The sequence below is a fragment of the Miniopterus natalensis genome, chromosome 3 (genome assembly GCF_054644295.1).
Source record: "Miniopterus natalensis isolate mMinNat1 chromosome 3, mMinNat1.hap1, whole genome shotgun sequence".
Taxonomy (NCBI): Eukaryota; Metazoa; Chordata; class Mammalia; order Chiroptera; family Miniopteridae; genus Miniopterus; species Miniopterus natalensis.
This window is the reverse complement of record NC_142083.1, coordinates 51,036,108-51,055,014: the sequence shown is the minus strand read 5'-3', so window position 1 is coordinate 51,055,014 and position 18,907 is coordinate 51,036,108. Positions and strand designations below refer to the sequence as shown.

General features: G+C 35.9%; 1 protein-coding gene and 1 long non-coding RNA gene across 2 annotated transcripts in view; one reads left to right on the top strand and one right to left on the bottom strand.

Moving 5' to 3' along the window:
* The window catches only part of LOC107539607 (uncharacterized), a 308,699-nt gene that overhangs the window by 245,885 nt on the left and 43,907 nt on the right, over positions 1–18,907 (bottom strand). The window lies entirely within an intron of this gene.
* Positions 1–18,907, top strand: part of ELL2 (elongation factor for RNA polymerase II 2) — a 74,688-nt gene that overhangs the window by 32,085 nt on the left and 23,696 nt on the right. Inside the window, exons 3-4 of the mRNA XM_016216152.2 lie at positions 13,080–13,201; positions 18,038–18,201. Of these exons, the coding sequence (XP_016071638.1) occupies positions 13,080–13,201; positions 18,038–18,201 (286 nt within the window). The remainder of the gene's footprint in view (positions 1–13,079; positions 13,202–18,037; positions 18,202–18,907) is intronic.

Sequence of the window (18,907 nt, the reverse complement as noted above, 5' to 3'; positions counted from 1 at the left end):
TTTTCAAAAACATATAAGGTGATTAAGTCATGAAGAGCAAATATCATAGTGAAAACTTAAATTCTAAGTATTTTTTTAACGCAAAAATTGTTTTTCTCATAGAAAAATAAATGAATACACATTTGAGAACTATAAAAGTACATACAAGAATAAAGATGAATATTATATGTCCCTAGCAGTGAAAACCAGTTAGTGTTGGATTTCTTCTAGTCTTTTTTTCATATTCACACATACCTTTTAAAAAACTGCATTCACAGTGTATTTACTGCTTTTTTATATACTGACTTTTCCATTTAACATATATCATGAGAATTTTCCTGTCATTAAATAATAAAAGCTACTTTTAAATAGCTACCTAACATTTCATTTTATAGATGCACTAGCATTTCTTTAGCCATTACCTATTACTTATATAGTTTCTATGTAACTAATGATATAATGAACATTCTTTTTGTGTACATCTTTATTTCCATTTTTGATTATTTCTTCAGGCTAGATTCCTAGATGTGGCATTACTATGTTAGAAGGTCTGAATACTTTTTTAAAGTTATTGACAACTGTCACCCAGTTCCCCACCCACTGCCACCCCCACCCCCAGAATGCTGCTGCTATTTCCACTGCTGTTTTAAGTGCCTATCAGGACATGTTTCCTCTGGCCAGTATTGAATACATGCTTTTTAAATTTCAAACTTATTTATTTGATAATGTTTAAAAACTGACAGTGTGATTTACTTGACAATATCTGGCATCGGTAAAATATTACAAAATGAAGTATCATCAAATGTTTTGCTATCTTCATTTGATATTGCTAGGGGTGATTTTAAGTTTTTAATTTGTTTGTTTCTCCCAATATAGTGGGGAGAAGTTTTTATTTTAGTAATTCATGTACTCTCTTTGAAATTACTCAATTTCTCTAAGTTTTTAAAATAAATACTCTTTCTCTAACTTTTTACATATTTTGCTATTTTGTCATTCCATTTCTCTTTAACATTGTCTATGGTCCTAATAATTTAATGCTTTTGCGTTTCCACCCTTATCTTTAGGTGCCTGTCTTTTTAAAAAAATACTTTTATTGATTGATTGATTTGAGAGAGAGAGAGAGAGACATTGATCTGTTGTTCCACTTATTTATGCATTGTTGGTTAATTTTTGTATGTGCCCTGACATGGGATCAAACCCTTAACCTTGGTGTGTCAGGACAACACTCTTAACCAGCTGAGCTACCTGACCAGGGCTGTCTGTCCTTCTTAAAACAACATTTCAAACTTCTCATGAAGCCTAGTGACAGGGATATCTTTTTTATGGGGCAATGAAGTGACTTATTGGCAAGGGGATAAAATGTTTTGCTACCTCATATAGTTTCATTGTTCTAGAGGAATCCCAAGTGTGTGAATCAGCCTTCTAACAGGATTAAATAACTATCTAAAAGATAATCAAGCAAATGCTTTACAATATGAATTATCCAAATACAGTAATTACTTTAGCTGTCTAAATGTAAACCATTGCCCATCCTTTGCCAACCTATTTCTTTCTCTATTTAAAGACTTTGGTTTGATGGCTTTACCAGCAGCTCACACATACTATCCTTAAAAATGAATCTTTTGAGTTCTGTATTTATTATAATCATAAAGCAGTTGATCTAAGAGACTTGACAGGCCCTCTTATTTACATCAGAAGGGCCAATTCTCTTAGAAATCAGAACTGCTGGGGTTTTTTTCTTTTTCAGTTACCTAACCCTAACCCATTATGTCCATCCATATTTGCTTTATATATTTAGGGGCTCCTATGTTGGGTACATAAATGTTTACAAGAGTTATATAGCCTCTTATTGTATTGATCCCTTTATCATTATGTAATGTCCTTTTTTTTATTATAGCTTTTGTTTTAAAGTCTATTTTGTCTGATATAAGCATTGCTACCCCAGATTTTTCCCCCCTTCATTTCCATTCCTTTCATTTCAGTTGGTGTGTGTTATTTGATCTGAGTTGGGTCTCTTATAGACAGCATATATATGGGTTTTGTTTTCTTATCCATTCAGCTATTCTATATATTTTTATTGGAGCATTTAATCCTTTACATTTAAAGTATTTATTGTTTTTTATATATAGTAATTGCCATTTTATTCATATTTATGTACCTTTATTTCCCTTCTTCCGAAAAAAGTCCCTGTAACATTTCTTGTAATACTGGTTTGGTGGTGATGAACTCCTTTAGTTTTTTTTTGTCTGGGGTCAGAACTGCAGTTTCTCATTCAGCTCTTGATGCAGTGTGCATATCAGTAGCTTCATACATATCAAATCAGAAATAGGTTTACTTCTTTTATAGTGTTGAAGGAAATTAGCAAGAGAAAACTGAATAGAAATACATTTTATGAAATGGACCTTACCTAAGGAACATGTTTTCAGGATAGATGTTTTGAAAGAGATTTATAAAAATTAAAGTACTGTAGGCTTTAACACGAGCAAAGAAACACAAACCTTAAAATATTGTTTGCATTTATGAATATTGAATGCTTTAGTCACAGAGTGTGTTTCCCGTGAGAGCCCTTAATTCTATTTTCTTTGTTTCTTTGTTGTGCTATAGCTAGTATCTGGTGCTCTCTGGGGCTCTGAAATCTGGGGCTCTCTGGGGCTCTGAAGGCAGTGTTTTCTTTTTATGGATAAGGCTCATGGGAAGCGGTGTTTGCTACCCTTCTAGAGTAGCAGCAGGCATCCGTAATTTTTCAGCCTTCCATAAACACCTGTTGTGACTTCATTTTGTATCTTTTCTCTCTGAGTTTGGAACAATTAGAAATATTGCTAGTCTTTTGGTTGGTTGTTTTCCCAGATAGCTTCTTCTGGCTTCTGTTTAAGCTAACACTCAAATTTTGACCTTGAAGGCTTCCAGCCCCTTACTTTTTTTTTTTTTTTTTAACCCTCACCTGAGAATGTTTTTTCCATTGCTTTTCAGAGAGAGCGGAAGGGAGAGAGAGACAGAGAGGCAGAGAGACCGCAAGAGACAGATAGACATTGATGTGAGAGAGACACATCAATTGGTTGCCTCCTGCACGCACCCTGGCTGGGGCTGGGGGTCGAGCCTGCAACCGAGATACATGACTTTGGTCGGAATCGAACCCAGGACCCTTCAGTCTGCGGGCTGACGATCTAACCACTGAGACAAGCCAGCTAGGGCCAGCCCCTTACTTTTGTAAATACCAAGGATTCAGAATAAGTATTGTCAACTTTTGATTATCCACAGGGCACTTATTTCCAGTCCTTTACCATTGGAAAATTATTTAAAAATCAAACGCATCATTATGCTAAGGAAGGCATGTGTGTGCTTGAATCAAACAGGCCAAAATCAGAGTGTAAGCTCCCTAATATTGTCTTTATATCATCAGAGCAAACATTTTTGGACACATAGTACGTGCCAGATATTTTGCCAAGTACCTTAGATGGGTTATCTTTTTAAAAATCTGTTCTTTTATTATTGATCATATAAATTATCTTAGTTTCAAGTACACAATGTAATGATTTGATATTTGTACGTATTGCAAATGATCATCACAGTAAGTCTAGTTAATATCCATCACCATACAGGATTAGTTCTGATTGAATAAGAGAATGACAGTGAAATGAGTTATCTTTTTAAACTTCACAACAACCATATGAGGTAATATCATTAACCACATTGTATTGACCAGGAAACAGGATTAAAGGGGTTAAGTTACTGGTAACACAGATAATAAAGTCTGGAGCCAGACTTGGAAACTGAGCAGTTTGCTCCAGAGCTCATGATCTAGCACACTAGATGTAGTCTATTTGCACTGCTCCCCTTTCATGTGTGTGTAAAAGACTTCTTACTTTTTTCTTCTCAAAACATTGAAGGAGACCCAACTTTGAACTGGAAATACAAAGAGATCCAATAATAAATAAAACATTTTAAAAAGCAAAGAGAACAAGGCAGCAGGACACCATTTCCTATCTTTGGTATCCTTCAAGTATTTGGCACTAATTAGCATAAAAAAAAAAAGTTCATATTTTATAAACAATCTTTTATGTTTGTCATTTAAGATGTGACTAAAATTTAATTAATACAGTTATATCCCCTGGCTATGGTATATCTTGTTGCTATTTCTTTTTCCTTAGTGTAGAGCCATGGTTTTGTCTTTGGTCCCAGAGGCTGGGGATTTTGTGAAGTTACCATAATGGCTACCTTAGCAGTCCTAGTCACTTGCTATTCCTTTCTTCAACCAGAGCAGTTCTGACTCTATTTGTAATATGTGATGGGTTTCCCAATAAGATCTTTTTAAAAAATATTCTGTAGCTTTAAAAAAGATTTGAATATTATTGATGAAAAATGGAGAATTAAGAGTTAAATATACTTCCAAATCTATATAGAAATAGTCTTCAGACTTAAATATTATTTATGTTACCAAATTTACAATCTTTCATGGTAACATTGATTGGTTTGGGGTAAAACCATGTGTATTGCAAAATCAAGGGCCTGGGTCACTTTCAGCAACTTAATCTTGAGGGTTCACATTTGTCAAGTACCAGTCTCTTCCCTAGACTTACACAGCTGTCGCTGACTGCCATGTGTCAATTTTATTCCCACCCGTGTTTCTCCAGCAGTTCCTCCTGGCATAACAGAAAAAGAGCCTTCCTCAAGACTCCAAGAGAGCAAGAAAAAGAGAATATTGGCAATTAATTTGGAAATTGACATAGATATTTAAGATTTTTTTCTTTGTAGAATTCAGGTTTGGGCTTTGTTTTGAAGAAACAAATAATTTTTAAAACAAAATTCTGCTTCCTACTTGACCAGGAGAATTACTAAATTAAGGATTACTTAGTGTGGTCTCCCTAAATCCTTTAAAATATAAAATGGCTTTAAAGAAGCTGGATCCTATTTTCAAATGGAATTTGGTGAGGCCACAGTATTTTGTGAATGTTTAATAAAGATACTTAAAAAAAAACACACAAACCTATAAAAACCTATAAATTTAAATTCCACACACCCAGGAAGTCACTTGGCCTAGGTTTTTGGGGCTAAACATAGCACAAGAGAAGTCAGAGACTTTCTCATCCTGATATTTGTACCATACAGCAGGCAACTGTGTGGGATTTTTTTTTCTTCCTCCTTTCATTTTGTTATTTATTTTTTCCTGCTCTGGGAGATCTGGTTTTCCATAGACTCTTAAGTGATCTATTTCAGCTATACCTCTAACTTTTTAGTGTCCTTATCATAAGGCATCTTCTGAGTGAACTTAATCCCAAGTTTCTTTATATGAATCCAATACATTTTTATTTACTGTGTTCCAAATACATGTGAAAGTAAGACCATGATCCGTGCCCCGAAGAACTCACAGTCTGGTGGGGAGGATGACACATAAACAGGTCCTTAGCATGCAGTATAGTGAAGGCAGCAGTAGAGATGGACCCAATGGGCTGTGGGGACCCTGACAAGGGGTTTCTAAACCCATCTCCCTGGGGAAGGAAACGCTCCCTGAGGGAAGGGCTTATGACATGAATCTTAAATAAAGAATAAGTTAGAACAAGCCAAGACAAGAAGTGGGGACATCAAATACAAGTGGAGAGTGAGGCCCAGGCCTTTCTTTTGAGAAGGAACCTCAATGGTAGATATGTGTAGTAGGGAGCCATGAAGAAATAAATTATTCTTGGGACTGACATGGTCAGACTGGCATTTTAAGAGACTAGTTTTGGCAGCTGAATGATTAGAGGATGGGACCAAGAACAGGCAGAAGTGGAGATTGAAGGACAAAGTCACCAGCAAAAGGTCATAATGAGCCAAAGCAGAGGAAGGAGATGAGGACAAACAGTTGAGAGAGAATTTAGGAAGTAAAAGCAGTGGGACTGTGGTTATCTGGATGTTGAGGAGTGTTCAGTGGTGAGAGAGAAGAGTCAGGTTGACTCTCCAGGATGCCAGTAACCTCAGTAATGAGATGAATGTCAGTTTATTGAGACATGATGTGGGAGGGTGGGCAGATTTAGGGACAAAATGAGAATTCTTTTCTATATAAGCATTGATTCTAAGCAATGTACTTAAATTTTAGAAGGGACTAGTTAATAAAATGAAAATGAAAAACAGTTTTATGATAGTTACAGAACTGAATGAGAGTAAAGAAAGACTTGTGGATTAATTCAGCCATGAAGTTTGGAAGAAATTTCTTAATTTCTCTCAGTGGTTCTCTCACTTTCCTTCTAAAAGCTACTTTGGCATTTAAATCAGTTTTGCAGTGATTTTTAAATACAGATTTTTTATTCTCTCATGGTTCATAGTTGGTATACCTTTTCCCTGATACAGGGATCTCTAGTATTAGCTATTTGCATATTTCCTCTGCCAATAACTCACACACACACACCACTTTTTTTTCCTGGAAATACCCAGCTACCAACCAAAAGACCCAGCCACCTGGTCTTTTCTAAATAATTTTTAGCTATGACACTACAAAATGAGTCATAACAGAACTCACTTTGAAGCCCCCTTTTAGCTGGTGAAACCAGCATTGGTCATTTGTAGTTTAGTGCACTTAGCTAGTATGGGTTCAGTTACATTAAGATACTCATTATCATATTCAAGATACCATAGACACATATATAGACACATATATGTATATATGTACACCCACACACAACTCCAATCTTTTAAAGGAAAACACATTAGTGTCATCCTTGATTTCTCTCTTTCATTCCTCACATTCAGTATGTGTAGGAATCTTGCTGCCTCTACCTGCAAAATGTATCTCAGATCCATCTGCTTCTCCCCATTTCGTGGCCCAAGCCACTATCATCTCACTCCTGGATTTCTATACATATATGCCTTAATGGCAGAGATATTTGTCAGTTTTATTTATTAATGTATCACAGAAACTAGAACAGTGCCTGACAAGTAGTCAATTAATAATTATGGAATAAATGAATTAAATGAACAAATCCATCAGTCATTGTCATCTTATTACACACATGTAGAAAGCTGATTTCATATTAAGAGAACCAAAAATTACTCAGGGCAGCTGTGTTTTGTTTTGTTTTAGTTTTAGTTATATAGTAACTTGGGTATATTTGACTTTTAAAAATTAGCACTTATTTCCATAGATGTTACTGCTTATTCATAACCAGTTAAAATTAGTTTTGAAATGTTGCCCTCAGTGGTTTCCCCAAAATGGCCATAACTTTGAAAGGACATATTAGGGATGAAAATATAATTCTCAAGAAATGATTTTTCTAATCAGACCATATCCCACAGAAGTAACAGAACCAAGAAAGCTCTGTATAGGCTTACTCTGTCCTTTCATCATGAACTTTGTAAGAAATTTTAATAACTGGATCTAAAGAAGGTATGTGAAGAATAATAGGGAAAGATATTCTACGTTACTTTTTTTCTTAATATCACATCTTGCTAAAGATGAAGAATGCAAGGAAACAAGTGAACTTACTTTTTCCTGAATTATACATATTAATTGTTACACGGCCTGAATTTTTTTTGATAACTGCCGATATTTCTTTTTGTGCTAGAAAATTTAGCATTTTGCACTACTTGCCTCAGTAAAATATCATGTGGAAATTTCAGATGTTTCTAGTATGTATGGGACCCTATCTACCCCTGCCATTCGCTGTCAGTTGGAATATTTAGTTCTTATTGATTTCTCTAATACTAATTAACTTTTTCTATTGCCAGTGAAAGATCCCCTGCCTTTCTTACTCTCCCACACCTACCCTGGCATTGGTTTCCACATCTGGGCTGATCAGAGAGGCTTTTTTTTCCCTTCCCTAAACCCATAATGTTAGGCCTTAAGTCATAACTACAGCTCTAGTTTGAAAAATAGGACTTGTGGCTTTCAGGTTGAGGTTTCTATTTTCTGTTCTGATTCTAGATTTTTTTATGCTGCCCCTAAACTCTGAAACCTGAACACTACATGCAAATGTATTCCTCTAGCTAAACTGAATTTTCTAGATTGTTAGGAAATCACAGAATCATTAAGAGCACGGAGGGGATTTGAGAACAACAGGGAATTCTAAAGTTTAAATGTTTGTAGCAATCTTTATGCATAGCCAAACTAAGATATATATAGTTTATATATAGTAAAATAATAGATATAGTAGTCAAATATTACTAAGAGCCGTGCTGGCTCCTGAGGTACCAGAGGAGAGGTGGGTTCTGAGGTCATACAAATTGGGAAACTACAATTTAGTATGAAAGGATGTAGAGCAAAGAAAGTTGTTTAGTTTAACCAGCTATTTCCCAAACTTATTTGAAGATAGAACCCCTTTTTCGTATAAGAAAACTTTTCAACATGCTTTGGAAATATTGGTGGAAAAAAAGCAGACACTTCAGTTGTTCTAGTACTGGCTCAGGCATTAATCAACATTTTCATTCATTTAACAAGTGTGTACGGAGTGACTACTTTGTGCCACACATTGCTCAAGATGCTGGTGATATATACAGGTAACAAACCAGACAAAAGCCTCCATCTTTCCAAGGATTATATTATAGTTGGGAGAAAGACAATAAACATTTAAAATAGACTCATAACCTTGAGCAAGTCACTGAGCCTCTCTCTGATTCTTTTCTATAAAATGAAGAAATTCAAATAGATAATCTCAAAGGCCCTGTCAGCACCATGGGTCTGCTTTTAAAGACCAAGCATTATTATATCAAGCTGTGGTACTACTGGGCCATGAGCATCTCATTGCATGCTTACAGTCACTGCAGCAGAAAAGGTTGGATATTAAAACTCTTAGAATTACTGTCCAAGAAAAGCTTCTGTAAGTTTAAATCATTTGTAATACCACAAAAGAATAAAGCATTTATTTTAAATAAATGTTAAAGAAAAACCTGATGGTCTTATTTTTAATCTAGTGTGTTACCTCAATCTAATATTGAGTAGAAAGTGTTTGACTTAAGAGTAGGAAACCTCTGCAGTAAAGGTACCAGTGGCTTTTAAGCAGATGTTAGCACACCTGTGTGAGAAATTTACAGCAATGTGCTCATTGCATTTCTGCCCTACATCCTTATGTAAATAGGAGAGCCGTGACTTGATGTTGAAATGACCTTTCAGACAGTATTCCATTGCCACATGATTGAGCTTGTACCTCAGAATAATTAGAAGCTTTGACTTACAAATCTTGGTATACAGTGTTTATGTTAATTATAAATGTCTGGAAGTTTCCTGAAACTTTTTCTTCATAGCTTTTTATTGAAGACAGACTAGAGTTTGGGAGGAGGGTTGTGGATTGTGATCCTAAATCTTTTATTTTCAATCTTTCATTTTTGGAATGAAATTTAAAATCTACTTTTCCAGTTGCCTAGAACATGGTGGTATCTTTTTATATTCTTCATCTTGAATAAGCTGTTTGGAATCATAGTGTTTGATACTTTTTAAATATTTCATTCTTAAGGCATTTAGCTAAAAATTTCAAGCAGACCATGAGTCCCTAAATGTAAAGGTGTTCCCACTGACCTATAGTAAAAGCTTAAAATACTATAATTAAAATTTAGAAGTTCCTATCACATGAAGGAATACTCTTCCAAGATTTCTTCTAAATTAGACCTCAGAATTTCTTTTCCCATGGTGGCTAGCCCAGTCCCCAGAAGCTGATCCACCAATAACGGTAATTTTATTTTCATCTCCCTTTCATATTCCGTAAATTCAAAGTCCAGTTTATAAGAAAGTGCCTTGTGGTTATTCTGGAAGAAAAGACTGGCTTTTATTTCACTATCTAGACAAGCTGTGGAATAGGCTCCTATATGTCAGAGAGATGAGTATTTGCAAGTTACTCTCTCGTCTAGTCTCTGAAATAATCACCCTTGATTAGACAAGGTCTCAGATGCCACCTTAGCTGTGGCCTTCAGCAATTCCACAGAGTGGACCGACAGGCTCTGGTTCACTCTGAAGTCCCCTTGGTTTAGTTCTGAAGCCTCCATTCCCCCACCCAACCCCACCTCTACCTGCCTGAATTGTCATGCACAACCTGCTCTTTCCACTAACTGAGTCTCCTGCTTTACTGCCCATGAGGCCAAACTGTTATGCAGACTTACCAGCTATAAACATTAGTGCTCCTTTGCACATCCATTTTATTTGTAAGAGTACATTTAGATATTTTTACAAATAAAATTTGTGTCTAATTTGTACCATCTTCAGAAAATTAGATATACAACATCTACAGGCCATGAAATTTAAGTTTTTGAAATTTTAAAGATATAAAGATTGCTTGGTGACATCTTACTCAGATCTTTTCTAGGAAATGCCTGAGATTAGGTCAGTCTGTACCATCTGCATTGCTGCTGCTCTAAAAACCACTGAGGAACAGTGATGTAGAAACTCAGAACACCATGTTCCCTCATCATTCCTTAACCACCAACACCCACCCCACCTCCGAAGCTGGAAAAAATATTGTGATATGCAATCAGATTTACCCTTGGGTGTCAAAATGAAAGTGATTTACACTGATGCCTTCCCCTGGCTCCATCCACACATTGCTCACATACACGTGCCCACGTAGTGAACATTGGGTAGGAAAAATTGTTGCTAAGTCCTGTTGTTATTCTCCACCATACTGCCTTTCTTCCACAGAACTGGGGACAAAGATTGCTTGTCACTGGTAGTTAGCAGCCTGAGAACTTTATTAACATATGTAGCATATGTGAGAATGAGGAGGAATGGTAGGGATCACAAGGACTCTCCAGGTTAGTGTTACTCTGTTGTTGTTTTTTAAGTTGAAAACTACTCTAGTTCTTTCTACTCTGTTACTAGGGGAACAGAATTCTCAGAGACTGTCACTGCAAAGATTTGCTTTCTTTATCCTGAAGTGATTCTTTCTCAGTTTGAGAATTTGTTCATAGTAAATTAGTATCTCTTCAAGACCTCCTTTTTATTTCTCAATTTTAAACAAAATCTAAAGTAGAGATTGCTAAAGAATTACTTTTTTATAACTCCTGTTAAGCCATTGGTTTATTTGTTGGCTTTGTGACATGTAGGAGAGGTTGCAGAAGTTAACTGGCAGTAGGTACTTGATATTCACCTTCTCTCAATGGCTAAATATACTGTAAATATGGCTCATGTACACTTATTTATTTTTCAGTGTCTTGTGATTGGAAGTTATAAAACTGGAATAAGTGTTTTGTATAAGTTAAAGTGACTCCTTTTTGTTTGAAATAAAATAGGTACCTTTATTTCTTTGAATATATCATTTTTCCCTCCGCTCTGTATTAATTTTCAGAAGTCACTGAAGTTAGAATTCTCTGACTTCTCTTCTAAGGAACTGACCTACTTCTATTTCTAATCTATAGTTTCTCAACCCCAGCCCCACTGACATTTTAGACTGAGTGATTGTTGTGGGGACTGTCCTGATGTATATATATTAAGAGGCAGAATAAATTAAAACTTGTTCACAAAGTTCCAGCATTTTAGAACTAGGGGAAATTTGGGGAAACAAGAGTAACTTTAGGGCCCAAAAAAGATATAAAGTAGATATAGAGTAGATAATAAATGTAGAAGTTTGTTACTCTAGGAATGAGAACTAATTTGAAATAGAGAGAGGTAGTTTAAATTCATGGATGATGGAGGCTTTGTGGAGTATTGTCTAATATTTAGCATCTTTGGTGAAATTTAGTCTTTCAAGCTTTGCATGATTCTTCTGAATCTCCTTTGTAAAGATATTTTTCTTTGACTTACTTTTTATCCTTGTTCATTCTTTTAACATTTATTGCATGTCTACTATGTGCCATATACCGCAAATTGTCTCTCTTCTTACCTTTCTTTACTTTTCTAGGGATAGGGTGTGGGTTGGAATTGTGACTTCAAATACTTTCCTGTAAGTCAAAGGTTTAGGAGTCTTAGAGTGAGCAAGTCAGAGTTGCAGGGTGTTTTGGAGGGCCAACCAGAGGTCATAATACATACTTAAGCTTACTAGAACATTTATGAGTGTTTGTGTGTGTATTTGGGGGCTGGAGAGCAGGATGTCATATTTTACATTAGTGCCAATGAATCATTTTTGTAATTATCACCATGGTGGCCTCTGCAGACCCAAGGGAAAAAAGGTCTCAGGAGCTGGAAAGGGTGGAGCAGTTGAAAGACAGTAAGAATGTTCCAGTTCATTTGTTCACAGATGTTTATTGAGCTTCTACCATGTGCCAGGAATATGTGCCAGTGCAGGGGCTCAGTCATCTAGAGCAGCACTATCCCTTCAGTCATCTAGTAGAGAAACCAGACTTTGAGCAAGAGCATGGAAAACATATGCCTGTTTCACAGTGTTGCCTGGGGCTCAGCCTTGGAGTGCCTTGCAAAATCAATCTCTGTAGGCCGCTGACCCTGTTCTATAAGCAAAAGAATGAATGAGGAGTTCATTCTGGTGTGAATGTAATTATAGCATTCACCTTATGCTGCTAGTTACTCTTGAAAAATACTAGTCAAAGTAGCAAGATTTAAATTAAATGTGTATGTAATAAGAGAGCAAAAGATTGGGATATGGACTCCATCTTAGAGAATATTTAAATGTTTTTTAAAATTGATTTTAGTGGGAGAGGAAGGGAGGGGGAATTGATCGGTTGCTTCCCATACACATCCCAACCGGGCACTGAACCCAAAACCTGAGCTTGTGCCCTGACTGGGAATCAAACCAGTGACCTTTCAGTGCATGGGATGACACTCAACCAACTGAGCCACACCGGCCAGGGCTATCTTAGAGAGCATTTAAATATCTAGAAGCTATTAAGCAAGGAGTTATGTCAGTCAGACAGAACCTGTGTAGCTGGACAAACTTTTTGGCCAGTTCAGTAACTCTTTCATGTGAACTGTAATGATTTGCTCATTTGCAATTAAGAGGGTTCCTCTCATAAACTAATTACTGAGTTGAAGTGATTACTGGCACTTTAGGGTAAAAAGTGGACATGAGAATGTGGTGATAGACATGCTTTCCAGATTCCTTGGATGATTTGGTAATTTAAATGCTATAAATTTAAATGCACAGCAGGGCTTGAATATAAAATGAATGTTACTTGAAAGACAGTAAGTCAGCTGTCAGATCATTTTATGGAAAATTTATAATTTAAGGTGTTTTTCTCTTTTTCCATCCTTGTAGCTTGTCAAAATTCCCAGAAATGATCCTGTCAATGAAGTGCATACGTTTAACTTCTATTTGTCAAATGTGGGTAAAGACAACCCTCAGGGCAGCTTTGACTGCATCCAGCAAAGGTTCTCTAGGTAAGTGCATTTCAGGGTATACTAAAGGAGAAATCATTTTTCTTTGAGGGTTTTTAAAAAATTAAATAATAAAATACATAGTAGTAATTTATAAATATTTATTGAATTGAATGGTAAAGCTCATTTATTTATCTGAGAAATATTGAGTACCTACTCTGTGCTAGAAATTATATTTGTCACTGTCGGATGCAATCACAAAAATTTTAACATTCTTGCTCTCGAGGGATTTTTAAAGTACAGTTTTTTTAAACTATAAAGCATGGCTTATTGGCTTGTTGTATTAAAGACAAGTTTGGGGATTTTAAAAAGTTTTCATTCACTGCATTTAAATAAGAGTCCCTTTTATAGTACACTCAAGGCTCACATTCAGGAGTAAAGGAAGGAAAAAAATTCTATATATCTTATATTTTCCCTTTCTTTTTCTCTGTGCAAGCCTTGTTTTAAGGTAGATTTTTAAAAATATTTATTTTGCAGCAGAATGGAAACAAGAAATTAACCCCAGTATAGCAGTCATTTCTAAAATTTTTAAAAAATGAGGAAGACAAGAATACACACCCACATCCCAGGGTACCATGGAACTCTTATCTACTTAGATTCTCTGTAAACAATGCGCCACTTGTTTCACTCTTCTTTGCTGTGGTTGTTTCTGATTAAAGAATGGGCCCCTTGAGTAGGGGGAGTTTGTTCTGCCTGTGGATAAAGACAAGGCCTTAGAGCCCCCAACCTCCCAGGAGACATTGATATTAGCCCAAAGTGCCCTGGGCCATCCATCCCTATCTCTCGTCTGTGCTGTACTTAAAACTGTGTAAGTGCTTGCTGTGCATGGGAGAAAGATGAAAGGAAAGTTGTGTTTTAAGTGAGCACGCTAGGCAGAGATATAAAATAAGGCACATCACCCAAACAGCTCTAAATTGTTCCTCTCATTTAAGGTGACTAACTTCTAATCTGCCTTTTCCCGAGTATATGTTAATTTTGCTTTCTAAAAATTGTCCACCTCCAAACTTATATTTTTGTTATAAATTGTATATTTTATAAAGATTATGTAGATCTTTCTGCACTATTCACGGTGATTGTTACTGCTCATATGTGGCTATTTACATCTCAATCAATAAAAATGAAATAAAATTAAAAATTCAGTTCTTCACTTAGACTAACCACACATTACAGGCTCAATAGCCAGGTGTCTACTTGCTATTATAGTGTACAGCACAGATACTAATCATTTTCACCAGTATTGCAGTAAATTATAGAATCACCAAGTATAAGGATCCTTGGTAATTATATAGTTCAACCCCATCTTTTCACAGGTGACTTACCCACAGTTACATAGCTAGTTAGTTAGTGACTGGGCTGAATGAGACTGAGTTCTCCTAACTTCCAGTCTAGTGTTCATTACATACCACAGGGCACACCAATTTCTAATTGTGGTGCATTCACCTGGAATGCTTGTCTTTTTTAGAGAATTATTTTATTATAGTGATATCATTTTGACATAAAATTGAACTATGTCCCATTAGGAGTTTTATTAAAGAACTTAATTTCCCTCTTCAAAACCAGTCATATCATCATAGATAATATGGTTTCCCCCTTACATCACAAATACCCTGTGTGTATATTTCTACCTTGCTTGTTTGGAGAAGGATTTAAAATCACTTGAAACTAGACATGATGCAGCAAGAGAACAGAAATAATTATTGTGAGAAAATTGGGGCTATTGCAGTAGTATGATCCAAGTGTGCTTTATAAAAAGTATGATCCAAGTATAAAAGTATGATTCAAAGTGCTTTATAAGATGGTGTGGTATGGGTATAAATTGAAATTTGCCACTAAAAAAACAGCACTCAAACTTTCAGATCTCAACCTGGCAAGCGAACCTTTTCATAATGTGCATCCACCTTTTCTTTTCAATTGAATTTTTATTTTCCCCATGGATCCTGTCTTTCATGCATTTGTGCAAGCTCCTCAAAGGCAGAGCCTTTCATATGCCTTTTTTCTAGTCTTACAATGCTGGTGGAGCTCAAATTAAATGTTCAATAAATAGATATTTAAAAATTACATATTAACTACTCTTCTTTCTTAACTTTCTTTATAAATCTCCTTAAGCCACACTTTTCTTGTATGTGAAATGGAGGAAATCCCAAAGTCAAAGTTACCTTTCAAAAATTCCTTAAAGCGGCCCATTCACGGACCTAATGAAAATACATAGTTTGGGGCATACAGCCCTGTACAATAATTTATTGTACACTCAAGTGTGGGAAACAGTGAGCTAGGATAAAGACTGTAGGAATGTTTATACATGTATGTCAAAGTATTTGAACTTTTAAGGTTGAAAAGTGATGAGTGGAGAATTCTAGAAAGTACCTTCTTTCCTGCAGGGTTTAGCTGTTTAGTTTTCATGTAAAGATCAGTTTCTTGATCTTGAATTGTGCAAACTAAAACTTCATTGTGATTGGCAACAGGTTCAGCATATTCTCACTATGTAAGTTGCTTAATAAGTAGGGAGAGATGTTGGAATTCAACTTCCTGCCACCACACCTTCCATACTGCAGTCTTTTCTGTACTCTGCTGCAATCTTCTATTTCTACTTTTTCTTCTCCATGTTCCCCCCCCCCCCGATTCCCCTGAGGGTTAAACCTCTCCCTTTTTTTCCCCTTGCCTTCCTTTTATTGGTTATTCATACATGCTCAGGTGAGCCTCATTAAAAACAAAAATAGACAGACAACCTCCTTTGCAGTCACTTCTGGAGCCAAAGTCTGACTTCCTTCCCCACCATTCCACTGAAACTGCTCCCCCATGGGGGCCTTGCCCTCCTTGCCCTGAATCCAGTGAATGCTTATTAGTTTCTTATTATTCTAAACTTGCCAGCATTTCACACTGTTGACCACTCTGATTCTTGAATCATTCTGTTCCAGTGGCTTCCATGACATAATGCTTTTCTGATTTCCTTTCCCTCTTTGGCTATGCCTTTTCAGGCTCCTGTGGTCTCCTTTTCATCTTCTTATTACTTATTTTAAATATTTATATTCTTCACAGTTGGTTCCCTCCTGAGATGTCTTCTCATTTCTTCAAAGTCACCATGTCCAACAATGAACTCATTTTCTTGCTTCCAACCTTACCCCAGTATCTCAGTAAATGGCAGCTCCACATACCTGGTAACCTGGGCATGATCTTTAACTTCTATTCCCCACCCTCTCCCTCTATGGCTAGTAACTGACCAAATCCTATCAATTCTGCCTCCTCACCATCTCTGGAATCTGTTTACTGCTCTGCATTCACACTGCCCTACATTTGTTCAGGTCATCATTTCTTCCCTCTAAATTCTTCAGTAGCCTCCTAACTGCTCTCCTGCTTTCTTCCTCCCAATCTGTTCTATCCAGATTAATATTTCTACAATACAAATGAGATGTTTTCTCTTCCCTATTTTCACCTTCTGCTATTCTTGGGATAAAGTCCAAAACCCATACCATGACCTCCAAAGCCCTGTATGTTGTACTTCTCATGCCCTCTTCACCCTCATCTCTAATTGTCTTTTGGCTTAACCGAAAAACTCTTCCTTGCTCCCCTTGGGTCTGCACAGGTCGATTATCCTCCTAGAACATTTCTGTCCTTCTTCCCCCTTGTCTAGTCATCCCTTTAGATCACTCAAGCATCACTTCTTCTAGGAAGCCTTTGCTCTCCCACAAGTCCAGGTGAAGTACTTTCCTGGGGATTTCCTGCCTCTGGCATTTATCACATTATGTCATAATTTTCAGTTTGCTCATCCTTGTCACCCACTAGACAGAGAGAGCTCCTTGAAGGAGGGACATCTGTCTTGGTCCTTGTCACAACCTGTGTACCTCACACACTGCTGACATGCAGTCCCTGCCCCATAAATATTTATGAGGTGAATGAACTGATTTTTTAAAAATAGTATTTGCACAGTTATTAGCAATTTACATAAATTTTTATCAGTCCTTATTTCTTAGCATCATAACAAAGCTATTTCCAATTAAGTTTGGAAATCGAGTATCAGAGCTGCAATGGCATTTTCATTACTTTTATATTCCAATCTGTTATATAGCCATAGTAATTTCTTTTTAAAATATCAGTATAGCTGTTACTATAATCCCCTATTAGCATAATACCTTGTAACAGAGCCTTCCTCTGGGCCAATGTTAATATGCATGATTGTTTAAATAAAAGTTTTTAAAAAATATTTCTGCCAAAATCTCTTGTCCAGTGTTTTCTTCAGTATTTGCCATATAAATAGGTCATCTTATGTAGAGATTTAACAGAGTGGTAAATATAAATTCTACAAATGTTTAGGATCTTTAGGCTAATAATAATAAAGTAAGTTTTAATGTTTGGCAGTATTTTAGCTTTAAAATTAATACCTTATAAAAAATGAAAAGAATTGTGGTGTGTCTATTTCATTTAGTCATTTCTAAACCATGCATATTATGGTTCCACTAAAAGTTAAACTTATAGCATTTTTCATATCAGTGGTAGCTCATTCTTAAAAATAGTTGATGTTTAAGTTAAAGAACTATAGTGCCCACCCGGATTCTGGTATTCACTTTAAAGGCTGATTTTTTTCAGTTTCATGGATTTGATCTCTGAGAGTGAGCTCACTTCACCCATTCTCTTCACAATGTAGGAAAAAAAAAGTGACATGGAATGAAGAAGAGAAACTCAAATATTTTAAATAATCTTTACATTTAAAAATTACTAATATTAGTTATTTTAGGATTTCAAATTTATTATTGGGCTGCTGATTTTGGATTGTACAATTCTTGCTTGTACTTTGTTGTGCAAAATGAAGGACATTTTTAATAAAGCCATCATCTTATTTGACAGCTCTGGAGCCTCCCAGCTCAATTGCCTGGGATTTATACAAGATAAAATTACAGTGTGTGCGACAAACGACTCGTATCAGATGACTCGAGAAAGAATGACCCAGGCAGAGGAGGAATCCCGAAACCGAAGCACAAAAGTGATCAAACCTGGCGGACCATATGTAGGTTTGTATAGATATCTTTCTTCTTCTCGCTGATTGACTGGAATAATTCAAGATCACTGTAGGTAAATATGAGTAATATTAATTTCATGAAAACACAAAAATTGGTTTTCAGATTATTTTGGATAACATGGTCAAAAGTCATTGTTTTTCTTCGGACTGCTGGTTAATTGAAAAATAGATTTAAAGCTTTTATTTCTTTTATAAATTTGAATCCTATGTGGCTGTTTGTTATTATTTTATAATATTGGGACGTGGTCAAGTTATTTTACTATGTGAGGTTTTAAGACTGGTACCATTGTGTTTTCTTTGTTATTGAATGATGTAATTTCAGTGGAGGATGGTATGGTTTTTTGTTTTGCACTTTTGTAGGGTTATTTTTACAAAAAATCTGCTCATAGGATTTTTAAGTTGATAATCTTATAGTTGCAGCTTTTGCTTACATTTTCAGAGGTTCTTTGCACAACTGCTGTATTTTTATTACAAAAGTATAAGATGTGCTTATAGCAAGCATTAGTGTTATGCCTCCTTGGAACGTCGGTTGTGATGTCATTTATGGATCCTCATCCTCATCCATTAATTAAGAGCCTGCTCCACTTCCATTATGTTTATCATCAGCTCACTCAAATATTCATCAGACTGAAGGAAAGGAAGACCAGACAAGCAAGATGAGTCTCTCCTTTATGAGCAGTGACCTTAACAATTTTAAA